Consider the following 13986-nt stretch of genomic DNA (forward strand, 5'->3'; position numbering starts at 1 on the left):
AAATAAATAAAGGTCTATGAAGTAATGTGTCTGACAGAGAATTCAGAGGCATCAGAAGTCCACTTGTAATTGGCCTGGAGGCTAAAGACTGTACATTAAGAGGCTTCTTTGAGCTCTCTTCCAGCTTTCACATTTTCAGGTCCAAGATACAGACACAGACCCGAGGCAGTAACAACGTGATTATGCCTGTTACCTGGATATAGTGTTCACTCAGAGCTTCTGTGGGTTAAATCAGTTTTTTCTTTGCTTACTTAAGGTGATTTTCTTTCTTTTAATTACCCATAGCCTTGATGGGATGGAGAAATTGTATAATTAATTACTCCTGCTACTTTGCCAAGTCCCTAGTCACTGAACACGTTATATTCAGTGGCTATATTGTGTTATCTCCCGACTTTCAGGGGTCGACCCAAGATTTTCTATTTTTCATTGTCTGTAGCTTGTCCTGTTGGATCTTTTCGATGTTCCTCCGGTTTGTGTATCCCTCAGACTCAGCGCTGTGATGGGGTGAATGATTGTTTTGATGAAAGCGATGAACTGTTCTGTGGTGGGTATTGAAGCTTTTACTACTGTCCTTCTTATGAATAAGTAACTTCTCAGGGCCATTGATTTATAGCTATAGTTTTTGTAACTATTTTCTATTGCTGCATTACGAACTGCCCCAACACTGGGCTGAGCTGGGCTGGGTGCCTGAGCTGGGATGGGTTTGGTGGAGTGGCTCTGCTTCAAGCACTGGTTTTCCCTGAGCTTGGATATTCACAGCTTGGATCTGATCTACTCTTTATGGTTCTTTCCCGTACTGACCTAGGGGACCAGTGGCTGGCAGTGACACGAGCAGGGGAGGAGTGACAGAAGCACATGTTTTTTTCTAAAGCCTGGGTTTGGAACTAATACGCCATCACTTACACTGTATTCCATTGTGCAAAGCAAGTCACACAGCTCAGCTCAAAGTCAAGGAGCAGGGAAGTTTACCCTGCCCACACTGGGGTCATGCTGAAGATGAGGGACATCAATATGACCACAGGGAGTGGAGATTTGTGGCTAATAATCCAGTCTATCAGAATCTTAAAGCACAACAATCCTATTCAAAAGCATACATCATTCACTTAGAGAGAAACTATCAGTAAAGAATTCAGCATGCTTGTGTATGGAGCACAGGCGCTATTTGTCAGTATTTGTTTGTTTTTAAGCTGCAGAGTCTGCCCTGACACCACATTGGTAATGACCAAAGGATGAGCACTGGATAGAGAATCTCTGTCTCGGTTGACTGTTACTATTTGTACCTTGTTTAGTCTTCCTTCCATTTATGGGAGTAACATAGGGAATATAATTCACTGGACAATGTGACACTCTTGTCAATATTTTTGGCTAAAAGTCCAGAGTATTTTATCTTATTTTTTTATTTTTTATTTTTCTTTTTTGAGACAGGTCTCGCTATGCTGTTCAGGCTGGCCTTGAGCTCACTTTGTAGCCCAGGCTGGTCTCCAACTCACAACGATTCTCCTGCCTCAGCCTACCAAGTGCTGGGATTACAGGCAAGCACCATCATACCCGGCAGTCCAGAGTATTTTAAATAGAATTGTGATGGTGTTGCTGCTTAATATTTTTCACATCTCTGAAGAAATACTACAATTAATATACTATGACTAACCGAAGAGTTATATCCATGAAAAATAGCCTATAACTCTATACCTTTATGTATTGACTAGACAAATTCTCTTCACTGAAGGCTTCATTGTCTTCTATTTCTTAAGAAAGTAAATGCTATTCTATAGTGACTAAGGTGGTTTTTTTTTACATTTTTTTCTTTGCTCTGATGTTTCAAATATCAGATTATTATTGTCACTTTATAATGAGGAAGAGCTTTTTGAAATCATTATGTATCATTATATCATTGTTTTGGAGTTAGTCCTGAGGCCCCAGTAGGTGCTGGTGGAGACTGTCAGGGCACCAGTTACCTCCCATTGCTGCTCGGTGGGGATGCGAGTAGGTGTAAAATAAGTCAGGGGATATTTGTGAAACAAATGAGTGTGGACAATGAAACTTGATTCCTCTAAAAAAAAGAAAACCTACAAATGACTAAGAAATCATAACCTTCTGAAACATACTTGTTCGTATACTATTGCCTGTCACTTGTCTTCAGATATTAAATGCAATATTTCAAAGAAGAAAAATGTGATGGATTGACACTGGCATTTACCACTTTAGGAAATGCACCTATCAGAGTAAACTAATTTTAAGAGTTTCCTTACTCAAGAAATGTCTGTTGTCTTCTAAGATCTCATACGCATTAATTCATGCAAAAAACCTTTAGTGATAGCTACTGTTTGGTGAAGGGCTTGAAGTTCAGAGGAATAAGACAAAAATGCCTATTTTAAGGATGTTTCCACTTTCTTTAAGAGGTTAAACAAGTTTAACTTAGATGATAGCTTATGATATTTACTTTTCTTAACAGAGATTACTTATGATACATTTAACTGTAATTAAATAAACAAACCACCAGAGTTTAACAAATGTATACAGCATCAAAAATCAGATCTGACAAACCCGAGTACTAAGATTACCCTGAAGTTTAAATACCTTCTTTTCCTCATGAGAGTGTCACTTTCCAGGAGACTATAATCTTTATGTTATTTGTCATCTTAACGATTTGCACCATTAGAAAAGCACTGCTTGTCATCAGAGAGCACAGCGATGCAATGTCTCAGGCTCATGAGCTTTCTGTCTATTCTCATTCTAGCGACCATCAAACCTGCCTGCGATGTTCCCCTCTTCAGGCAGACGGGCCCTCTGGTCTGCGATGGTTTCAGGGACTGTGAGAACGGCCAGGATGAGCACAACTGCACGCAGAGTGAGGGGGCGGGGGAGCCGCAGCGCCGCGCTGCTCTTCCTTTAGAACGCTGCCAAATCATAATCCAAACACATCTGCTGGGTTAGGGTGATCATCATCTTGCCCCAGTTTCCCCCAGAACTTTTGCTACTGAAATGCCCTTGTTTTGGGAATCTCCTCTGTCTTAGACAAAGTGAGACAGCTGGTCTACCTAACTGGGGTGGAGTTTTGTGTGTGTGTGTGTGTGTGTGTGTGTGTGCACTCCTGCATGACTCCCGGTGGGTTTTCATTGCTTACTGCTTTTAGCACTGCTGAGGCTGTAGGATACTGACGACCTGATACAGAACTTGCCAGAGATACTGAGGGACAGGTATTCTAACCCCCATAGAAATGCAGACCTCCAGGTTCATGGGCAAATGTAGTATAATCTGCAGCATTTATCCATGTTTTTCTTTTCTCTAATGATTTGAAAGGATTGTATATAGTAGGGATTTTTGCTAAAAAAATATTTTTTCTAAGAGAACAAAACAAGGCGATAAAGAGAGGCCATGGCCTAAAGCCACTGGTCTGGCCAATTCCTTTGCATCTTGCCTACAGAGGCGGAAAGGAGAGGCAGTGGGATGATTCGCAAGTGATGCGCCTGCTGCCTGTCTGTCCATGGCTCTGATTGGCTGAAGGAAAAGGTCACCGTGAGGTTGCCCCATTTCTCTCTGCCAGGTTTTCCCAGAGCATCAGATAGCAATTTTGTGGCTGATCCATCCTTTGCAGAATTCAGTGTTTCTCACTCAAGTCTATTTCTGGATTTTTTAAAAAAAACTCTGCCTTTCTTATTAATTTTTAGGTATTCCGTGCACCAATAGAACTTTTAAGTGTGATAACGATATTTGCTTTAAGAAGCAGAATGCAAGATGCGATGGGATAGCAGACTGTCCCGATGGAAGTGACGAAGACAGCTGCAGTGAGTGGAGATTTGTTCCTTTGGATTCCCGTGTTCCATCTTTACCCATTTTCCACTTCTAGTCCCTTCTTGGTGTAAGTTGCCTCAGAGAAGTTGCCACTTGATAAATGCTGGTGAACCGAATCTGAACTGTTTTTCAGAAATAAAAGCTCTAGAGCTTTAGTCCATATTCTCCTTTAACCAAAGATTTTTAATGCATTAGATGCGCATAAAGAGAGCAAGGAGGGAGTTCTTAAAATACCTAGTAAGAAAACAGTGGGATTCAGTAGACAACGTTCAGTTATTCTTTATGCTATGATAACTAGTTCTGGCTCTTTCCTTAGCTAAGACCCAATAACTGTAATCTCCCATAGAGTCTTCTTAGTCTTGTGGCCTCTAAATGGCCATGTGGCAACATGTTAGTGATATATCCTTATCAATATGCAAGTGACTGTTCTGATAACTAATTTTTCTTAGTAAGTTTGTGTTTGTCTTTGTCTAAAAAATTCTTCCCCAAAGCTTTCTGTCCGATCAGCACAACTTCAAAGACATTTTCAAATTTGGTGCATTTAGAGGTTATCTCTTTCTCCCTACCTGGTAACCTAATGCCAGGTCCTATCAGTCCACCTGCTACGCAGGTCGCTCTGGGCCCACATGCGTTATTATATACAGATACCAAGAGAGGAGGACCTGCTGCCGGAAGGGAAGTGGGCTCTGCTGCCGGTTTCAGTCACACCCATAGATTCGCATTTGTCTAGATTAACAGGAGACTGCGTGTTACTTTAGTGAGTCAGTTCTTAGCCCTGCACTAAACCTGACCTAATTTCCGGTTTTCTTCCCAGTGTCCCTTTAAATCATGTCACTCTTACCCTGTTAAAGGCTGCAGCAGGAGTTCCTCAGCTCTGCACCGCATAGTTGGGGGAGCAGACTCGCTGGAGGGGGCGTGGCCATGGCAGGTCAGCCTCCACTTTGTCGGATCTGCCTACTGTGGTGCCTCGGTCATCTCCAGGGAGTGGCTTCTCTCCGCAGCCCACTGTTTCCATGGAAACAGGTAAGGATTCCCAATCTTCACGCTCAAGTGGTGAACTCTAGCTGCAGACGGTGCAGCTGGCATTGAGCTGTTGGAAGCTCTCTGATGATGACACAGTCGACTCACAGGACTTCTGTTTGTTGGCGTCATGGGAGGGGAGGGAGACAAGCTGTGTGTCAAACATTTTGAAAAAAAGGATTATTGATAAAAGAAAAATATTTGCAGCATCAAGAATGAGTAGACTTCACGGAGGAAGTAAAGTTGGAGCTTTCAAATCAGAGGGGCAAACTTGGGGGACTGTGGAGAATGTAGAGAGGGAGTACCGAGATCCCTACTGGATTAGGACCAGGGGTGTCTGGGGAAGGACCCTTAGGGCTGGTATCGGTGGAGCTCTGTCTGCCTTTGCCAGTGGTATTAAGGGATAGATGCTCTAGCTGAGAGTCAAAGGAAAGTTTAAAATTGGAACTTACTTGAAATCTATTGGATCTTAGGTACAAAAATAGTATCATTCACTTCTCATTTTGAATTCTTAAAGGGGAGTATTTCAAGGAAGTTATATAATTTGACTATTTGCTTTTCCAGGAAGTTATAAGATTCGTGTTAATTACTAAAATCACTTCTGTTTCTTAGTCTTCAATGCTGTGAAACTGCTCCAAAGAATATGTTAGCCTTAATATCCTTTTGGATCTCCAGTGCCATTCATGAAGTATTAGCTGAGCTTGGCACAAGTGCCTGCCTGGCAAGCTCAAGTTCCTGAGTTCAATTCCTGGTGCTCCCCCCTCCACACACACAAAAGAAACATTAGCTGAGCAGATCAGTGGCCACATTCTTAGAGCTTGCCGCTATTTTTTCTTCAAAACTTCCATATTCTTTCTCTCTCCATGCTTCTCCCTGGCTGCTATGCTGGTGGAGATTGAAGTCTCAGATGGAGACTAAAACTCCCTGTATGACTTATGCAAGGCTGGGGTCAATATTACAGTCTGGAAGTGCCGATCATGGGGCTGGAGTATGGTGTTCCTATGAGTGGTCATACTGGAGCATGAAGAACAGTGATCTATAAGGCTTGGTAGTTTGCAAGAAAAAATGTTATTGAATCCTGTTTTATTTATTTTTATTTTTAATTTATTTTTTGGTTTTTTTTCCAGTAATGGGAATTGAACTCACGACTTCACACTTGCCAGGCAGGCACTGTGCCCTGAGCTAAATCCTCAGCCCCTGAATCCTGTTTTAAAGTTCAGTTTTTCATCTACCTTGGTGTTCACATCATTTGAATTTGGAGCATGAGTTCTCAGCCCACCACTTAACTGGCACTGTTTCCATCAAATGCCACTATCTGCACAAATAGGAAGGATGTAACAAATCAATTCTAGTTACCCACATTTTTCTTTTTTTTTTTTTGAGACAGGGTCTCTTTATGCAGCTCATGCTCCTTGGGCTCACTTTGTAGCCCAGGCTGGCCTCAAAGTGCAATGATCCTCCTGCCTCAGCCTCCCGAGTGCTGGGATTATAGGCATGCACCATCATGCCTGGCATTATTCACATTCTTGACTTGTGTGTAGTTCATGAAATACCATCCAGAAGAAGATTTGCAAGCATTTCCTTATGATGCCATTGAGAGAATTCTCTGGAACATACTTATTCCTTGCTGCTCCTCTAACAGCTTGTGTTATCTCTGGTTTCAGCGCAAAGATGTTCAGAGGAATCATGCTTCTTGCCATGTCCCTGAGCAGAGCCAATGACTTAAAATATGACCCATAGAAATCAGCCCTTTCTTTCCTCAGCCCCGTCTCTCTGCGGAGTGCTTGATTCTGAATCACACATGGGTCTGCAAACTCCTAACGGTGTTTCTTTCCTTCCCCTTAGGCTGTCGGATCCCACTCCATGGACTGCTCACCTTGGGATGTATGTGCAGGGAAATGCCAAGTTCGTCTCCCCGGTGAGAAGGATTGTGGTCCACGAGTACTATAACAGCCAGACCTTTGACTATGACATTGCTTTGCTACAGCTCAGTATGGCCTGGCCGGAGACCCTGAAGCAGCTCATTCAGCCAATATGCATCCCCCCTGCAGGCCAGAAAGTGCGCAGTGGGGAGAAATGCTGGGTAACTGGCTGGGGGCGAAGGCATGAAGCAGGTGTGTGCACGAATTCATTGTCATACCCGCTCCCTCACACGTGATAGCAACTTGTATTTAGACAGTGCTTTGGGGTTCCCGGACAGGGTTTGTGTATATTGTCTCCTCTGGGGCTCTTGACGTCTCTGGGAGGTTAGGCTGGAGGTGGGCATTATTATTTCTCTTTTATGATCCTTTCCCCTTGATCCGAAAGAAGCGGGACCCAGCTGATACATTGAGAAAGAGAAGCATGGACTGTATAGTATGGGCTCTTTTCAAACTCTAAAGCAGAGTGCTAGGTTTTTCACTATAGAAGAACAATTCCTCTTTATTCTTCAACTCCCTTTTCATCCACAGGGGTGAGTCATTATGAAAGAGGGGACTCAGATATGCACACCCCACTGTGCTAACCCAGACAGCTGTCTGGAAGTTATGCAAGTATGGCCGGTACCCGGGCTGCTGGCCAAGGGAAGAGAGTGAGAGCTGAAATGCAACTTTCCCTGAGCTCTTCAGGCTGCAGAGTCAGCCCTGGGGGTTGCACTGGCCCAGAAATGACCCGCCCAGGGATGATGTCTTTTGCAAGTCTTCTGCCCAGAAAACAGATCTTCTTCAGTATGTGCAAAGGTCAGGCTGTATGGCTGGGAAGCTCCTCCGTCCACGCTGCCAGCTTTTCATGGTGCAGGATTTGTGTTTGGCTCTGAACATAGAGAGAGGGCAGCACCAACTTCACCAGAGTCTCCCTTAGGATCAGTCCTAACACTTTCCTTTGATTTCCCAATCATCTCGGACTCCTTTTCTCTTCCAGGGCTTAGGGTAGACACAGTGTCCCAAACCTGACTCTCCAGCCTCACTTTGATACTAAAGATTCATTGTGAGCAGCTTCTCAGGTGCTCGCTGCCCTCATTTTAGTTACTGAAGTAAACGTAGTCATTACCAATTTGGGTTTGCTGAGGTATCAGGGTCTTAGTGAGAGAAAGAAGCTCACCATCTGAACACCTATGATGGTTCGATTACTGAGCTTGGTGCTTTAATTCCATTGTCATATATCACAAGAGGAGAGTTTACCCAACCAGTGCAACATTTCCTGTATAAATTGTGTGTGTGTGTGTGTGTGTGTTTCTGAATCATATGGGTTAAAAAGGAAGTGAAACAGATATGAAAACACTCAAGTTTTTATGGCTCTGGAGAGACTCCTATATATCTGTCAGCTTCTCCTCCTAAGTAGCCCTCCTGAATGGTAAATATTAGTTGATACTAACTGTGGCTGACTCATAGCCCTCTGAAAGTGATGTAGGAGGTGGGAGGAAAACTTCTTTGTGAAAAAAGCCCTGAAAGAAGGGGGCCTAAGGTCAGAGGGGGAAAAAGGAAGCCGACTTCCAAAACCATAGAGTGCTGACAGCGAGGCCACACCCGGGAAAGACAAGAGGTTACGTGGGCTGTAGCCTTCTGGGAGACCCAAGATAAGTTCTCTAGAAACCACAAAGAGCACCATCTCTAATGATTAAGCCGTGCCTGGGGACATACGCACCACAGAATATCCTGTACAAGCAGAAGTGACCTCAGCCCAATCATAATTAATTATAACCCCATTTATCTTGTCTTCCACATCCCTCCGGGGTTTGAGCACCATGAAAGCTCCTTAGTGGTTCATAAAGGGACAAAAACTCTCCCCTCTAACAGAAAAGAAGAGACTTGTGATTTGGTGTTTCAACTTAAAGAGCTACTCTCACCCTCTAAAGGCCATACAGGCTCTGACACCTGACTTTTTCAGAGCCATGAACCCTTTTCACTGGCCCACTTCTACCCTGATGAAAATATCCTGATGAATACAACTATGTTTTCACTTCTGCTTCTATGTGTCCAACTCAATGTTTGGAATTACCAAGAACCTACGACAATCACAGCCCCGACAACAAAGGCAAGAGGCACTTGGAGAAGGAGTATAGCGCCACGACTCAGGTGATGGAGGCTGACCCGGGTCTGAAGGCTGCTGAGTGCTAGCTGTCCTCGGGCAAGTCCTTCAGTATCCTAGACCATCATTTCTTCATCAGCAAAATGGCATAATCATAGACTTTGAATCAAAGAATTGCTGGGTCTCAAAGAAAGTCTGTGTTGATCAAGTCAGTGGAAACTTGAAGAAGTATAGTTATCACCAGTACCATGATTTCTACCTCCAATGTGTTTTCCAGATAATAAAGGCTCCCCTGTTTTGCAGCAAGCAGAAGTAGAACTCATTGATCAGACCCTGTGTGTTTCCACCTATGGGATTATCACCTCGCGGATGCTCTGTGCAGGAGTGATGTCAGGCAAGAGAGATGCCTGCAAAGTAAGTGATTTTACCTTTCCCCACCTGCGTACTTCCCACACATGCTTTTACACTGAACTTACAAACACTGGGGGAAAACTAGGGCAAGTATTCCCCTTACCTCATCTGAGTGGCTCAGGTATTAATTATAACCTAATTGCGCAAGAGCCGGCCAAGGTGGTAAAAGAAATGGTTTTATAAAATCTGTTTTCTGGTACACTTGAATTTTCTTCCAGTGTTTACAGGATGAGGTCAGCATTTCTCATTTTATCTCAATTTTATTATAACCAAAAGCTAAAGAGCAAAGCAAAAAAAGACACACGTACTGTGCTTCAGGATTGCAACCTATTTCCTTTGCGGCAGCGATTTAACTCTGAAATTACAAAGGTTTCATTGACTCCTGTGAAGCATAGGCTAAAGGAAAAAGAGGAGGAAAGGAGAGCTGACGAATACTCATATGGGGCCTCTGGGCAGCTCCGAGGTAGGCAGAGTGGTACTGCAGGAAGTCACCTTAGGGCAGGGATGCTTCTCTGAGCCCGAGTTCCCAGTCTGTGCAGACCGGCCAACGAAAGAGTAAACAGATGATTTAGAGTATGTGGAGGACGCTGGGAGTTGTTTTCACATCTTTTGACAGCGTTAGCCACAGTGGCACAAAAACTCATAATAATACCTTTGATCTTTCAAGATTCTATTTTGTGGCAGGAACTGTGCTAGGTCATTTACATAAACTCATTCAAATCATTCTTTGACACCAGTGATACAGAAGAGGAAATGGGCATGGAAAGGTAAGTAGATACCCAAGGTCATTTGGCTAGCAAGTGCAAGTGTCTGTGCTTGCTTCTTTATTGTTAAAACTACTATATTTTGGGTGTTTCTTGTAGCTCATCAGTTATATGGCCCTATTCACATAACCACAAAGATTTATACACTAAATTACTGTGCATTTAGTAGAGTTGGCATGGCAACAACTAAAATAAAGAGCCCAGTTTCCCTATTAGTCAGAATTTACCAATCAATCTTAAATTTACCTGTCCACCCATAAATTGTAGGGGGGAGGTAAGTAGATAAATTTGGATTCCTTCTTACCTTTGCTGCTGAGTACGTCCTCACTTTATTTGCCTTCCAAAATAGAAAAATAAAATTCAGGCATTATACTGAAGGATTAATACCATGGGAATTATGTTTAAATTTTGAATTGTTTGAACTTTTGCTATTTGAAGTTGAGATGTCAAAAAGGAAACTCAAATGAAGGTGGTCAGTCTATGCGAACTGTGGGCCAGGGGCTATTAGGGCTATTAGGGGTGCTTCAGTGAACATAGCTGACAGTCTCTTTTCTGTTCTGGGGCCCTCGAGCCAGCTGCTAGAGTTGCAGGGTCCAGACAGAAGTCAGCCTTCCAAGATAACTGGAAGGTTGTTGTGAGGATTCAATGACCTAAAACAGTGGCTGGCATATGGATAATAATAAATGTCAGCCTTTAATACTACGACTACTTTGTCTCTCTCTCTCTTACTACTAATATTACTACTGCTGCTGCTGCTGCTGCTACTACCACTACTATGAGGTTTATTGCGGGTATAAGCGCAAGTTGTTTTCTCCTGCAAGAATCTTCCAATATTATTCTTAGCTTAAAGAATCAATTTTTTTTCAAGGAATGGAACTTTTACTTATCCACAGAGAATTGTAAAATTATTAAACAGTAGTAGCAATCTCTCTCTCTCTCTCTCTCATCTCTGTCTCTGTCTGTCTCTCTGTCTCTCTCTCTCTTTGGCACAGGGTGTCACTATGCAGTTTAGGCTCACTTTGAACTCACTATGGAGCTCAGGCTGACCTCAGACTCAGTGGTAATCCTTTTGCCTCAGCCTCTCAAGTGCTGGAATTTCAGGCTTGCAATCCCACACCTGCTCACATAACTTTTTGACGCTGTAATGAACAAAAAAATCAGAGTTGGATTTCTGAACACAATCTATTAGACACACAATGAACTTGATGGCTGTGAGACAAATATTTTCATGCTTACCTTGTCTTTTTGTGTAGGGAGATTCGGGTGGACCTTTATCTTGTCGAAGAAAAACTGATGGAAAATGGATTTTGACTGGCATTGTTAGCTGGGGACACGGATGTGGAAGACCAACCTTTCCTGGTGTTTACACAAGGGTGTCCAACTTTGTTCCCTGGATTCATAAATATGTCCCTTCCCTTTTGTAATTTATCCCAGTTGGATTTTTGAAATTGTGATTTATATGATATTCTTTTGAAAGAATGCAATAATTATCAATAAAATGAGTCATCAATTTTTTTCAACTGGAAATATCAGATTGCACATGTTTGATTTTCTCCCTTTTTTCAGTTTTTAGTCTCTATTAGCACATGCTTGCAGGACATAACAATCACATTCCTTGTGAGAAGCTGGTCCATGTACTGAACCCATCTCAGTTTCTTTTCATGCCTTTCCCTTCCTCTCCTTCCCCCTCGCCCCATCTCTGGATCCTCTTCCCATTTGAAAAAGATCCATCTCTCTGCCTCCTATTATCTATCTTTTATTTTGCTCTTTACTTGTTATTTTGGGTTTCTCATACAGGAGAAGCCACGCAGTACTTAAGCTTATGAGTCTGATTTATTTTATTTAATTTATGGTGTCAAAGTGCACCCACTGTCCTAGAAATCACTCGTTTGTCCTTATTTGTTAAAATACACATTATGATATATTATGGCTTGTGTCTAGATGTCCCCTCAAGCCTCATGTGATCATAGGTGGGGCTTTTTCACAGGTGGTGGGATCTAGAGTATGTGCTTGATTCACGGTGCAATGCTGAGATTAAGAGTGTGATTACTAAATCGGCCCACTGATCGGCTTGGCACTGCCCCAGTTCCAGTAGCAGGGTACAAACAGGGTAGAAAGACGCTGTAAAGGGCCCTCCCTTGTTGCTTTGCTATCTTGTGCGTGCCATGAACTGTTTTCCTCTGTGATGCCACTCTGCCAAGCCACCCTGCCTTGGAGCCAGCTGATTATGGACTAAAACTTGTACAAAGTGTGGACTTCATTCTTAATCTCATAATAATCTCTTCAATAACAGGCCAGAGTTAACAGCACCAACAAAAGGACTAAAATATCAGAGAAAGAAGAATGATATTATTTGCTTTTCCTGGGACAAAGTCAAAGGAGTAACAATGCTATTATTAAAGAAGCTTCCAAATGCTGCCCAGAATCTCAGAAAATCTTAATGTAACAGCAAAAGGAGAGAGCAAAAGATGTCATCTCCCAAATTAGGTACAAAGACAGGAATAAAGATATGATTTCCCTTATTTTTTTCCAGTTTACAGAATGTATTTCGATTTGTTAAGAGACTTTTTCCAAGCAGCTCAAGAATAAAATACCTTAATGATACTTCTCTGAATAGGTCCCTAAGAGTTTAGTAAATGGCCTATGCAATTAAGTTCAGTTCAAAGGACCAAGTATAGCACTTAATTCACAAGGTGAAACTGAACCGCTAAATTCAGTTTATACTAGCAAATTCAGCTGAAAGTTCTTAGAATCTACGTTACTTTGCTTGGTCCGGCTGTGACTTGTGTACAAGGTGAATTGAACTTTTTACTTTATGGACATTTCCAAGGCATAGAATTGCTATTCAGAGAATGAAAATCAGACATAACTTTGTGATCTTAATTATGGGCAGAGGAAGGCTGGCATGCTCTATCAGATTCATTGGAGGTAGTGTTTAAAATCACACATGTGCACTATCGCTGCAGGCACTTGTTAATACCCACTGAGGGAACTGTGAGGTGGGAAAAAGGTTGCTCCACATCAGCCTGTCACAGGCCAGAGATGTAGCTCAGCGGCACAAGCACCTGCCTAGCAAGTGCAAGGTCCTGAGTTTGATTCCCAGTACCGGAAAAAAAAAAAAAATCAGCCTGTCTTCTTGGATAATTGAAGCCAACACAGATGTCTTTAAAACCTGAATGACTTGGGAATACCCATTTCATTCACGCAAAGGTGTGAATGAAGGCAAATCCCCAAATACGTTTCATTAGGGGAGTGGAATAGTTTCTGTAAACAAAGACCAGAGTATTTCATATGCCATCTATGGGATAGAATTCGTGGGGACTCATGCCGCCCTCGACGGTGCCTTGGAAACTGCAAAATGAAGCATCACAAGCCGTATCTCGAGTGTGTTCTGCCTCATTGATCAAACAGTTGACCCAATTGCGACTATCCGTAGTATTAGCGCTGCTTGGTGTCTTTGAACACATGGGTACCGATTGTTACGTTTCCAAGATGCACAGACCTATTTGAAGGTAACGAGATGCTTTGGAGTTTGGGTGACTCTTTGATACTCTTACTATATTTTTTGGCTTATATAAAAACCATTTGGGAAACTCATAAAGGAAGTGCATAAAAAAGAGAAGTACAATGCCAAGAGAAGCAAAATAGAAAATCTTAGGTTGGTCAGCAAATCTCTGCAATAATCACACTTTACTTTTTTTACTGTTTAAATTTGACTCTAGAACAATCCAAAACAATTGAGCCAATAATAATAATTACACTAAAGGTAACTATTTGTGGAATCACAGTGCAGTTTAGAAAGCAAACCTTATAAATTCTGAACATATTGTAAAAACAGTCTGGGTAGGATTTATCTCCTCATTTACAAACACTTGACTTTATTTTTTTTATTTTTTTTTTGGTTTTTCTCCGGTACCAGGAACCGAACTCATGACCTTGCGCTTGCCAGGCAGGCGCTTTGCCGCTGAGCTAAATCCCCAGCCCCCAAACACTT

General features: G+C 42.3%; 1 protein-coding gene and 1 long non-coding RNA gene across 3 annotated transcripts in view; one reads left to right on the top strand and one right to left on the bottom strand.

Annotated features, from left to right (window-relative positions):
• The window catches only part of LOC102024593, a 16227-nt gene extending 11519 nt beyond the window's left edge, over positions 1–4708 (bottom strand). The window contains exon 1 of one of the 2 annotated variants that reach the window (XR_001234408.1): positions 4634–4708. This is a non-coding gene — a long non-coding RNA (uncharacterized LOC102024593). Of the gene's footprint in view, positions 1–2577; positions 2679–4633 lie in introns of those variants that run through there. The other variant, XR_001234409.1, reaches the window with a different exon arrangement.
• Tmprss7 (transmembrane protease, serine 7) overlaps positions 1–11519 on the top strand; it is a 36397-nt gene extending 24878 nt beyond the window's left edge. Inside the window, exons 12-18 of the mRNA XM_005386381.1 lie at positions 437–544; positions 2738–2848; positions 3669–3785; positions 4644–4815; positions 6658–6926; positions 9095–9231; positions 11246–11519. Of these exons, the coding sequence (XP_005386438.1) occupies positions 437–544; positions 2738–2848; positions 3669–3785; positions 4644–4815; positions 6658–6926; positions 9095–9231; positions 11246–11416 (1085 nt within the window). The 3' untranslated portion in view covers positions 11417–11519. The remainder of the gene's footprint in view (positions 1–436; positions 545–2737; positions 2849–3668; positions 3786–4643; positions 4816–6657; positions 6927–9094; positions 9232–11245) is intronic.
• The last annotated feature ends 2467 nt before the right edge of the window (positions 11520–13986 follow it).

The sequence above is a fragment of the Chinchilla lanigera genome, unplaced genomic scaffold (assembly GCF_000276665.1).
Source record: "Chinchilla lanigera isolate Chin_1 unplaced genomic scaffold, ChiLan1.0 scaffold00026, whole genome shotgun sequence".
In the NCBI taxonomy this organism is placed as follows: domain Eukaryota; kingdom Metazoa; phylum Chordata; class Mammalia; order Rodentia; family Chinchillidae; genus Chinchilla; species Chinchilla lanigera.